Source organism: Vombatus ursinus, unplaced genomic scaffold, assembly GCF_900497805.2.
Source record: "Vombatus ursinus unplaced genomic scaffold, bare-nosed wombat genome assembly UNPS02005236.1, whole genome shotgun sequence".
In the NCBI taxonomy this organism is placed as follows: domain Eukaryota; kingdom Metazoa; phylum Chordata; class Mammalia; order Diprotodontia; family Vombatidae; genus Vombatus; species Vombatus ursinus.
Window position 1 is genome coordinate 843857 of NW_020945014.1, and position 12462 is coordinate 856318.

Below are 12462 nucleotides of genomic sequence, written 5' to 3' on the forward strand. Positions count from 1 at the left end.
TGTGTCAGGGAATCGAGCGTAAGAAAACTGGAGAGGTAGGAGGGGTCTGGGTTATGAAGGGCTTTGAACATCAAACAGGGGATTTTATATTTGATCCTGGAGGCAACAGGAAGCCACTGGAGTTTATGGGGTGAGGGCAGGGAGGGGAAAGGAGGGAGATCAGACTTGTGTTTTAGGAAAATTACTTCAGTGGCTGAATGCAGGACGGATTAGAGTGGGGAGAGACTTGAAGCAGGCAGACCCTCTAGCAGCTATTGTAATAATTAGCCATGAGATGATGAGCGCCTGCCTTAGAGAGGTAGCAGCATCCGAGAAAAGAAGGGGGGCGGGGATGGTCAAGAGGAGTTGCAAAGGTAAAATCTACAGGCGTTGGCAGCAGATTGGATTGGAGCATTGGGGTGAGAGATAGTAAGGAATCTCGGGTGACTCCTAGGTTGTGAGCCTGAGGCCCTGGGGGGATAGTGTTCCCTTCTACCGTAACAGGAAAGGTAGGGGAGTGTTTTGCTGTGATTGTTCAGTCATGTCCAACTCTTCATGACTCCATTTGGGTTTTTCTTGGAAAAAATACTGGAATGGTTCGCTATTTCCTTCTTCAGCTCATTTTACAATTGAAGAAACCGAGGCAAACAGGGTTAAGTGATTTGCCCAGGGTCAAACAGCTCGTTAGTATTTGAGGCTGGATTTGAAGGCAAGTCTTCTTGACTCTAGCCCTGGCAGTCTATCCACTATGGCATCTACCTACCCAAAGGGGGAAAGATAATGATTTTGGTTTTGGACATATTGAGTTTAAGATGTCTACTGTACATCCTGCTGTCTGGAAGGCAGTTAGAGATATGAGATTAGAGGTCAGTAAAGACTTTGGGGCAGGAAAGTTAGATTTGAGAATCATCATTAGAGACAGTAATTAGAAGCCTATGAGATCATCAAGTGAAGTAGTATAGTGGGAGAAGAGAAGCGGGTGCAGGACAGAGCCCTATGAGACATCCACGGTCAGACCTCTTTGAGGTGACAGACTGCCAGCTCTCTGAAGTTCAGCCTAGTTCATCATCAGAATCTCACAACTAGGTAATTAATTTTTATAAGGTAGCTAGATGGCTCAGTGGATAGAGTGTTGGCCCTGGAGTCAGGAAGACCTGAGTTCAAATCTGGCCTCAGGAACTTACTGGCTATGTGACCCTGGGCAAGTCACTTAACCTCTGCTTGCCTCTGGAGAAGGAACTGGTGAACCATTCCAGTATCCTTGCCAAGAAAACCCCATGGATAGTACTAGCATGATATTGTCCACGGGGTGAAAAACAGTTGGATACAACTGAACAGCAATTAATTTTTTGGCCTTGGTGACCATGAAGCCAAAATGACTCTCTATCCACTTCTATAATGACTGTGGTAGAACGGTGGGAATGGGAACACAAGTGGCTACCATACCATTTTTAGACTGTACCAACATTAACTTAATTGTTAGTACGGTTGATGTGTGATCTTTGTTCAGTGACTAACAAGTTGATAATAACTACAGGAACTGAGCTGTAGCTATATTGACATTCTTGCTATAAAAAAATTCAGGAAACATCCAAGTTGTAGCTAAACAGAAGGACAACTCAATGGTTCCCCTCAAAGAGGCTAATAAAAGACAGAGCATGGTATAGAGAAAGAAGCTCAGAGAGTTGAGTTTGAATGCCAGCTTTCCTATTTACTGCTTGTGTCATCTTGGATAAGTCATTTCTCCTATCTAGGCCTCAATTTTATCATCTGTAAAATGATGCACTTGTACAACTAGACGACTTCTAAGGTACCTTCCAATTTGAAAACTGTGATTTGATTGTGTGGCTGTTTCCACCTCAGATGGTGCTTGATCCCATCTATAGAGGTCAACTCAATCAATTAACAAGCATTTATGAAGTTCCTTCTATGTACCAGATGAGAGACAATGTGGGAGAGTGGATAGAGAGTTGGTCTTAGCCTCAGCCTCATACTCGAGAAGACCTGGGTTCAATTGTCACCTCCGATGCACACTGGCTAAGTGACCTTGGGAAAATCCCTTAAACTTTTAGCACCTCACACCATTCTCTAAGACTATAAATCGCAGGAAGGTTGCTAATTTGCATTGGTAGAAGGAGTTTCCTCAGTAGGAATTGTAATCACGAATGAAATTATAGTTCTAGACACCCCCTCCTCAAATGTTAAGCATTAGGGATGCGAAACCACAAGTGAGACAGGAGTTCCTTCTCTTGCTGCCAAACAGAATGTTTGAAGATAAGGAAGAATAAGAAACATGGAAAACAAACAAGCAATAAATAAATAAATGAGATGCATAGAAAATAAATAAAAAATAAAGCAGTTTTAGGGTAAAAGAGCTCAATTATCTATATTCATAAAGTGAAGTCACTGTGTGGATAATCCTTAAAGGGGTAATCTTCAGTCATTTCACAAAATCAAGGAGGAAAGGACCTCAGAAGACTATCTCATCTAATCCCTTACCTTCACGGAAATAAAATATTATTAGTCTCATTTTATAGATGGTAATAACAACTTATGTAGCTCATTAAGATATACAAATTATTTTTTCAATAAAACCTCGTGCTGTAATTAGTATAATATTATTGTTCCCATTTTACAGATGAAGAATTTGGGGTTGAGAACTTAAAGGGGTTTGCCCAAGAATATACAGCAATTAAGTGGCAGAGCCAAGAGTGATCCACAGACAGTGCTTTTTCCTCTAGACCAGAAGTTCCCAAACTTATTTGGCCTACTGCCCCCTTTATGGAAAAAAAATTACTCAATGCCCCCTGGAAATCTACTTTCTTTAATCCTTTAACTTTTTTTTTTAATTTGCATCATTTCAAAAAATAGAAATTTTTTTAAAAAATGACACATCTTAAATTTAATAATTTACTGTAAATTTGTGGATTTTTCCTGCATTGAAATTTTGATGATGCAATATTGCCTCATTTAACTGTATAATGTCATACTGTAAACAAGTCATTACACGCACATATTCCTGCTGATGCATGCTGGACTTCCTGACAATGTGTGACCCACCCACCTGCCAACACTTGCTTGTTAAGACCTGTCTGTGGACTTGACCACTGATTAGTTATAACTTGCATTTTGTGTGCTTATTTGGAAAATAATGTAATCACTACAACTTTAACTCTGTTACACAACAGATGAAACATATACAAATGGTTTTTTAGAATTTTCTTCTCTTCTTTCCTTATGCTTCCACCACCCCCTTTCTTTTATATGATGCCCCACAATTACACCCAAGGCTACTACCTCTCCCCTGGATCATTCCAGCAACTCCCGAGGAGGCGGTATTGCCCACTTTGGGAACTTCTGCCTAAACTATGCTCTCATCAAGCCTGAACTAAAGTCCTTCTCTAATGTCTCATTATGGCATGGAGTTGACCCTGCCATGGAGTTTTTGAAGGCTATCCCAAATGAAAGACAAGCTATATTAGGTCAAGGTGGAAAGACCTAGGAGTCTGTGTTTAGCAGCATAGTTTGTGACTGTCGTTTGGGGACCAGCCTTGCTAAGTTGGACAGATTTATTCCCTCTATGGTGCCAGATTAATAAACTGAAGTTTTTTTATTTGTTTCTGTTCTTGTTTTTGATGACTATATAAGCCAACAGTATGATATGCTATCCAAAAGAGCAAATGTGATCTTGACCTGAGGGATAAGAATATTCCTAGGATAAGGAGGTGGGAGTTCTGCTATACTTTGCCCTGCTCATACCAAATCTGGAGTATCAGGATCGGTACTGTATGCCATAGTTTGGGAAAGAGCTTGAAATACTGGTGAGTGTCCAGAGGAGGGTGTTTTAATGAGAATTTTTTTTTCAAGAATAGGTTGGACTAGAAAATATTTTGAACTCAAAAGTTCTATTATTCTCTGAGATGTGTTCTTCCAGAGTACACTATAAGCAATGCACCTCTTAATTCAGGTCAAGATTGCATTAACTCTTTTCGTTGCCATATTACACTATTGACTTATATTGACCTTGTAGCCCACTAAAGCTCCTAGTTCGTTTTTGTTATCTAAACATTCCTCTCTTATCTTCTACTTGTGAAGTAGATATTTTGGATCCAAATGTAGGACTTTACATTCATCCTTGTTAAATTCAGCCTGATGTTCTTGCCCATCAGTCTCTTTTAGGATCTTGCCATCTAGTGTGTCAGTTATTTTTCCGAGTACATTAGGGTAAAAGAACTGCACCCTGAAATAGCAGGCATAAGGGAGATAATGGTTTATGTGAACTAGCAGGCACTTAACTGTCTCTTGGAACTGAAGAGGAATCATGAGGCTGAGCGTATAGGGTATGACAACATTTGTGTGCTTTTCCTCCTCTTTATCTCCTTCATGAACTAATAAACTTCCAGCCTGTTTCCTATTATCATCCAACTCAAGAATGCCAAATGTTTTTCAGTCTAAGACTAAGAAGTAGCACAGCAAGTCATGCATAGAGTGTTAGATCTGGAGCCAGAATCCTATTTCTGGCGTGTCTATGACTTTGGGTTAAGTAACTTCCCTTTTCTGGACCTCAGTTTCCTCTCCCTTAAATATTATGGAGATTGGGCTACATGACATCTTTCCCAGGCTCCTTTCAGGTCTCATACTTATAGTTCTTGGGGACCACAGTGATGTGGTGGGCAGCTAGGTGGTGTAGTGGGTAGAGCACCAAACCTAGCGTCAAGATGACTGGGTTCTGATATCGGACACATATTAGCTGTGTGAACCTGGGTAAGTCACTTAACCTTGTTTGCCTCAGTTTCCTCATCTGTAAAATGAGCTGGAGAAGGAAATGGCAAACTGCTGGAGTATCTTTGCCAAGAAAACCCCAAAAGGAGTCATGAAAAGTCAGATACAACTGAAAATGGCTAGACAAAGTAGCAAACAAAGTAGGCGCTTTAGTAGAGAATTAGAAAACTTGAAACAGGCAGCTTGACTTTGCATAGTCTCCCAGAGATTCCTAGTGATAGGCTAAGGCTGTATAGCACTTGCTTAGTAGGCACCTGAGTAGATAGAGTAGTGTATAGATCACTGGTCTTGACGCCTTGACTTCAAATCCTATTTCAAACACTTACTAGTGTGACTCTGGGCAAGTCAGTTAACCCATCTCAGCCTCTTTTCCCTCATATGTAAAACTGGGGTAATAATAGCACCTACCTCTCAGGGTTATTGTGAGTTTCAAATGAGATAACATACGTAAAACATTTTGTAAGTGCCACATAGTACTAGTGCTATATAAATGTTAGTTGTTATTGTTATTATTAGGCATGTGCTTGGCCCACAGGTAGAATCTGAGTTCATCTCATTAGGAGTTTTTGACACCTATCTCCAGGATCTCATTTCCACAATGACAGAATCTACGAATTCCCTGGACAAGGTAAGCGGTAAGGCTGGAGGCCTAATCAACCATCAAACGTGGAGAGCTTCCTGTGTGCCTGGCCCTGGCCCTATGTTAGGGAATGGAGGGACTGGAAGGCAAAGGAGCTTAGGGAGAGAGCACGGAGAACAAGAAGGCCTGAGTCCTACCCTCAGGAAACTACCAGTTTATCTAGGGAGACAAAACACACACAGAAAAACAAGGAGAGAACAATAAAAGGTAGGACATAATGAAATAGTCCATGATGTGGCATGGATTGTAAGTGTTGTAGAAATGATAGAGACAGAAGGTCATCAAGGGCAGTTGCAGACTAGGAAAGCTTCTTGGGGAAAGTGAAACTGGGGGCCATGGAGGTTAGTCGGATTTAGATAGACAGAGGGGAGAAGAAAAGGCAACCAAGACAGGCAAAATCAGAGGAACAGAAGCACATAGATTGGAAGACAGACAACATTATCTTATAGTCAGAAGGCCTGACTGAGTTTATGACTTTTTGGCTGTCAATTTGGGGCAAGTCAAATTAACTTCTCTGAGCCTCAGTTTCCTGAGATTTTAAATGGGGATAATAATATATACACTTCCTACCTCACAGGATTGTTGAGAGGAAAGCACTATGTGTATCTAGAGCCCTGCATAATTGAGTAATTACCAGTGACCTCTTAATTGCTGAGTCTGGCCCAGGGGTGGACATCCTGTGGCCTCAAGGCCACATATGGCCTTTTAGGTCCTTGGGTACGGACTTTTGACTGAGTCCAAGTTTTACAGAACAAATGCTTTTATCAAGGGGATTTGTTCTGTGAAATTTGGATTCAGCCACAGGGCTGCACTTGAGGACCTGGAGGGCCATGTGTGACCTCAAAACTGCAGGTTCCCCACCCTAAGTTTCTCAGTCCTTATCTTTTTCAAACTATCTGCAGCATTTGTCACTGTTGAGCATTCTTGCTTTTTCTCTCCTTTTCATACATTTCTTTTTTTCTCCCTCTCACCTCTCCTCATTCACAAGAAAAAAGAAAAGAAAGGAAGGAAGGAAGGAAGAGAGAGAGAGAGAGGGAAATAAAGAGAAAAGGAAGAAAAAAAGAAAGAAAGAAAAGAAAGAAGGAAGAAAGAAAACTTGAATCATATAAGCATTACCAAGCAAAACAAATGTCCACATTTGCCACATCCAAAAATGCATTTATTCTACATATTAGACCATTCTCTCTCTGTCATGAAGTAGACCATGTTCTCTCCATCAGTCCTCTAGAATCATAGTTGATTATTTGGGACAGCAAAATTCTTCAGTCTTTCAGCATTATTCATTTTTACAATATTGATGTTATAGTATAAATTGTTCTGGTTCTGCTTATTTCACTCTGCATCAGTTTATAAAAGTTTTCCAGGTCTCTCTGAAATTATATCTTTACTTCTTTCTTCTCTAGGTCATCCTGGAACTAACTTCCCTTGGATCTTCAACCTGTCTGGCTGCTTGTCAGTCTCCTTTGCTGGCTTATCTTTCATATCATGTCCCCTGCCTGGGTGTTCCCCAAGGCTCTATCCTAGGCCATCTTTATCTTTTCTTTCTACACATTCTCCCTATTGCCATTGGGATAAACTGTTTGGCTTTTAAAACCCTTCTTAGCCTGGATTTTCAGTCTTACTATATATTATTTACCTTCTTGCATCTTATGGCTTCACCCAACTGCCTGCTTGCTGTTCCTCATACTCCACACTCCATCTTTTGTCTCTGTACCTTTGCAATGGTTGTCCTCAAGGCCTGGAATGTATTTCTTTGTCACTTCTACTTTTTCTTCTTCTTCTTCTTTTTTTTTTTTTTTTTGGTGAGGCAGTTAGGGTTAAGTGACTTGCCCAAAGTCACAGCTGGTCAGCGTTATGAGTCTGAGGCTGGATTTGAACTCAGGTCCTCCTAAGTCCAGGGCCAGTGTTCTATCCACTGCACCACTTAGCTGCCCACTACTTCTACTTCTTAGAATCCTTTGCTTTCTTCAATGCTCTGCTCAACTCTGGGTCATGTGATCAAACAAGATGGAGAATTAGGCACTTTCTTCAATCTTCACAGCCTCCCAAACCTCTCCAAAATAGGAACTATGTGCAAGAGATAATGCAATATTTGATGTCTCCAAGGCTATGACATCAAGAACCCTAAGGAGGTAACAACCCAATCATCTAACAGCAGAGAAGGCTAATTCCCTGAACAAGTTGAGACAAAGGCTTGCAGGTTTGCAATACAACTTAATGTTGCTCACATTCCTCCCCTCTCCTAACCCTACCCCCTGCCCCCAAATCAGAAGACAGAAACTTGTTCTGTGTGGGCCTGCAGTACAATGATGCTCTGTGGTGCAAATGAGCTCATCTAAAAAACTGAGGGAGAAAACCAGGGCATTACTGTGAGCATATAACACTCCACTAAGCCTAAGGAAAAGAGGGCTAGCATCTATTAGGCATCGGTTTTATCCCACTTGGGAACTTGGAGCAGAGACAAACCAGTGAATTGTGAATTACCCAGCATGGGAGAAGGCTGAGGCAGCTTTGAAGTCCATCCTCCAGGGAAACCACAATGAAAGGGAAGGACTCAGAAAGTGAGTAATAGGGGGATACAAGGGAAAGAAACCAAATTTACCAAGGAAATATCTCAGGAGCAAGCAAATTCATTCAAGACCTTGAACATAAACAGATCCACCAGGAAAGATATTAATAACACAAGGTAATATAACCTCCAGGTCTGTTCAGTTAGTCCCAGATGTCTATGAATAAATATTGCCAGACAAAGAAAAATGAATCAATATATGATGAGGTAGAGGACCCTGTGGATTCCCAAAAGGGGATGGAACCATAACAGGATGTCCCTGAGTGGCTTAAAGAGAGATAAAAATTGTGGAAACAGAATTTTTGTCCTGCAGAGCAGAAATTAGCAGAGTAGAAAAATCTGAATCCACAGTGGCAAGTCTTGCCAAAGAAACAAGAGAAAATAATTGAATGAAAATGCAAATACACAGACATAAAGGATAATCTAAAAGAGAAGCAAAAAAGCACTAATGCTAAAGGAAAAAAAAACTTTTGCTGAAAGGTTACCTTTTATCTGAAGACTTATTTTATGACCTAGTTGCTAGTGCCATCCCCCAAAACCATTATTTTGTATTTGTTTTACATATATTTTACATGTACTTATTTATGTGTTGTCTCACTTGATAAAATATAAGCTCCTCTGGGCACTGGCACTGTCTTAATTTTGTACTTGTTCTACCTCCACCCCCACTCTATACAGTGCTTGACATAAAATGGTTACTCAAGAAGTGTTTGGTGATTGATTATTGTAACTCAATTCAATTCAACAAATAAATATGAAGAACCTATTTATTAAGTGCAATGCACCATGCTTAGTGTTGGGGATGGGAAGATTTTTAAAAATAACAGTACATTTTCCCCTCTATTAGGGCAACATACAACATGTATGCAAATAAGTTTGACACAAGGTAAAATATGACAGGGACCAAAGAGCAACATGGATAAATTAAGCTAAGAGGGGAAATCATTTTCAGCCAGCATAATCATTGACAGCCTCATGAAGGAGGGCCCTACATGCATTGTTTTTGCAAGAAAGGAAGTGTATCAACAAGGAAGTGAGAAAGGAGTGTATTTCAGACATAAAAAATGGCCTATGTGAACATAAGGGGGTAAGAGTGAGCAGGACATAAACTGGGAGCTAGTAATACTATTCAGCTAAAAAGTAGTGAGAATGAAAGAAAGTAATGTCAACTAAAGCTGGAAGTGTTGACTGAGGGTAAACTCTGGAGGGTGTAAGGAATTCATAGTTTATCTTATACATAATAAGGAGTCAAGGAAGCATTTTGAGCAGGGAAATGACATAGTCATACTTGTGTTTTGGAAGAATGTTTTTGTACCTATAGGAAGGCTGTACCAGAGAGTGCAAAGACTAGAGAAAGAAAGGCCATTTAGGCAGTTATTATAAGAATCTGACTGAGAGGGAATGAAGGTTTGAGCTAGAGTGGAAGCAGTGTGTATAGAGATCAAGGGGCAAATCCTGGAGATATTCTAGAAGTAGAAAATTGATAGGACACAATTGGATGTGGGGTGAGACAGAAAGGGATTACTACGAGGTTTTGAGCCTAGATGACTGGAAGGATAATGGAATCATTAATAGAAATAGGGAAATTGGAGAAAGGAAAAGCTATAGAGAGAGAAGGTGATGAATTATGTTTTTGGACATGATGAGTTTAAGATGTCATTGGGACATCCACATGAAAGGTGAAATTCAAAATGCCAAGGATCCTGGGAGAGACTGAAGAGGGACAGTCACCCTAAAGAGTCAATAAGTAAGGATGGAGCATTTCCTGAGAGAAGGCTTAGTTGCAAAATCAGAAATAGAGTGCCTGAATAGGGTTGAAGGGTACCAAAGGAGAGGGAAAAGATGATGTTCTAGCTGTAGAAGGAAGTTATATTCTACTTGGGACATCCAGAGAGACAACTTTTGACAAGATTATCATTTTACAATGGTTCAACCTTGATTGCAGGTGGAATATATTGCTGCCACGGTTAAATAATATAACCTGCTTCCCTAAATAGATCCCTCTGGCCTACCATGTCACTATCCTTACCTCCTTTATCCCTGGACTACAAGTTCTGCCATTAGAGTCTCTTATGGCTTGCATAGCAGATATGGGAGCATAGTCTCCTTCTGAATTAAAATAACAACTTACATTTAAATTACCACTCTAAGTTTGACCCTCTGATGCTTTTTTGTAGCATGGAGGTGACCCTGGGTCCTTGAAAGCTATGTTAGCAGAGTACACAGGCTCTATCAAATTGCAAAAAGCTGGAAAGTCTTTGAGTGTAGTCCCAGAGACAAATAAAACTTTCCAAACCGAGTCAACATACTCTCAAGTGACTAAATTGTGAATATAGGTATAGGACAGTGACAAATAGGTTAGAAATATGGCTTGGAATTAATAAATGAAAGAGACAAAAGGCTGATAGATTAATCAGAGGTCTCACACCTCTATATCTTGAATAATTTCTTGAAAATCAATTAATAAATTAAGTGCCTATTATATTCTAGTGACTATGCTTGAGGTTGGGGATACAAAAACAAAAATTAAACAGTCTTTGTCCTTTATTAGTTTAAATTCTGTAAGGAAAACAATGCAAAGTAATTTGGGGGAGGGTGGAGACTCCAGCAACTGGGAGGATCAGGAATGGTTTCATGTAGGAGAAGAAATTTGAACTGAACTATGAAGGAAACTAGGGATTTGAAGAGGCATAGGTGAGGAAAGAATGCATTTTAGGTAACAGGTGCAAAGGCAAAGAGAAAGCGGTGGAATGGTATATATGAGAAATAACTGGAGGCCAGTGTAGCTCGGTCATAAGGGACCTGAAGGGGCACAGTGTATGCTGTGCCTGGAAAGGTGGGAGCAGGCCATAAAGGGTTTTAAAGATCAAACAGAGAAGCCTATAGATTAGAGTTTTTGAGCAAGGCAAGGCAAGGCAAAGCAAGAAGACAAGAATCATTTATTAAGTGTTTAACATGTACCAGTCTCTGTGCTCAGGATATATGGTAAACATGAACAAAAATAAAGACAATTCCTGCCCTCCAGGAGGTTACATTCAAATGCGGGAAGACAGCACATAAAAGAGAGTTGAAAAGTGCAGGATGGGCAGGAGAGGGAGAGAGAGAAGATATTTGTGTAGAGGCATGATTGCAAAGTCTGAAGTGCACTGGGAGAGAAATGAATAGGCCTGAACCTATCCCCAAAATGGAGGCCCCAGAAAGAACTCATCAATGACGGGAAGGAACTGGCATGGTAGAAGAATGTTCCAGGATGAGGAAAGAAGTTCCAGGGAAAGATGGCAGCTGAGTCATAGTGTCCAAGTATGAAGAAAGAGGAGTGACAAGGAAGGCTCATATTTAGACCTCTACTTAGGACTATTATGTTCACAGTTATGTGAATGCATCAGAGAGAAGAGAAACATGAGGCAGGGAGACCAATGAGGAGGCCTCTGTAGCAGTCTGAGGAAGAAGTGATAATGACTTTCATTCAGGTGGAGGTCATTTGAGTAAAGAAAAGGTTATGTATGTGAGATGTATTGTAGAGAGCTAAAAAGAGAACCAGAAAGTGCTGCCAAGGTGAGAATCCAAAAAGGTACAAAAAGAAAATGACAGAAAGCCAATGGCTTCCGATGCTTGAGTTATTTCAAAATCAAATGTCTACAGCACAAAATTATAAGGATAAAGATGAAAAAATAAGCAATTGTACCATCTGCAAACTGACCCACTGCAATGTGTTATCAACTCCAAAAAATGAGAATGGGATGAAGGTAAAGACAATTTTCTTTTCTTCTCAGCTTCCCCATTTCTGTCAAAGACACCATTTTCTTTCCATTCATGATACAACCTACATGTCATCCTCAACTCCTCATGCAAACTAACCCCACATCTATTGTCAGGTCTTGTCATTTGTCACCTCACAACATCTCTTGTAAAGCCTTTTCTCTTCACTCTCATTACCACCACCAGCATACACAAATCTTCATCACCTCACACTTGGACCACTACAAGAGCCATGGGATTGGTTTTCCAGTCTCCAGGGTTTCCACACTCAAGCCCATCCTCCACTCAGCTGACAAAATGATCTTCCTAAAGCACAGATCTGACCATGTCACCCTACCTCCTACTCAATGAAGTCAAATCACTCCCTATCAACATATAAAATCAAATATAACATCTTATATTTGGCTTTTAAAGCCCTTCACATCCTGGACCCTTGCCATCTTTCTAGTCTTCCTATACTTTATTCCCTTCTGCTACATTGGCCTTTCTTTCTATTGTTCCCACGGGCCTACCAGTCTCCTGACTCTTTGCCTTTTCACTGACTGTTGTTCCCCTTGCCTAGAATGTTGTCTTTCCTCCCCTCTGCCAACATCTGGTTTCCCTGTCTTTCCTATGGGCTCCACAGGGATGAGACATAGGGGTAGGATGGGGTGTGTAGGGAAATATAATGAAGGGAGATTGAAGGGGCCAGTGCTCTTGTCCAATTTTGTCTACTTTGAGCCTTTTGCCATCC

At 40.5% G+C, this 12462-nt stretch overlaps 1 protein-coding gene across 1 annotated transcript in view; it reads left to right on the forward strand.

Moving 5' to 3' along the window:
- Positions 1 to 12462, forward strand: part of LOC114030388 (maestro heat-like repeat family member 5) — a 93194-nt gene that overhangs the window by 7235 nt on the left and 73497 nt on the right. The window contains exon 3 of the mRNA XM_027845192.1: positions 5297 to 5389. Coding sequence (XP_027700993.1) covers positions 5297 to 5389 — 93 coding nt within the window. The remainder of the gene's footprint in view (positions 1 to 5296; positions 5390 to 12462) is intronic.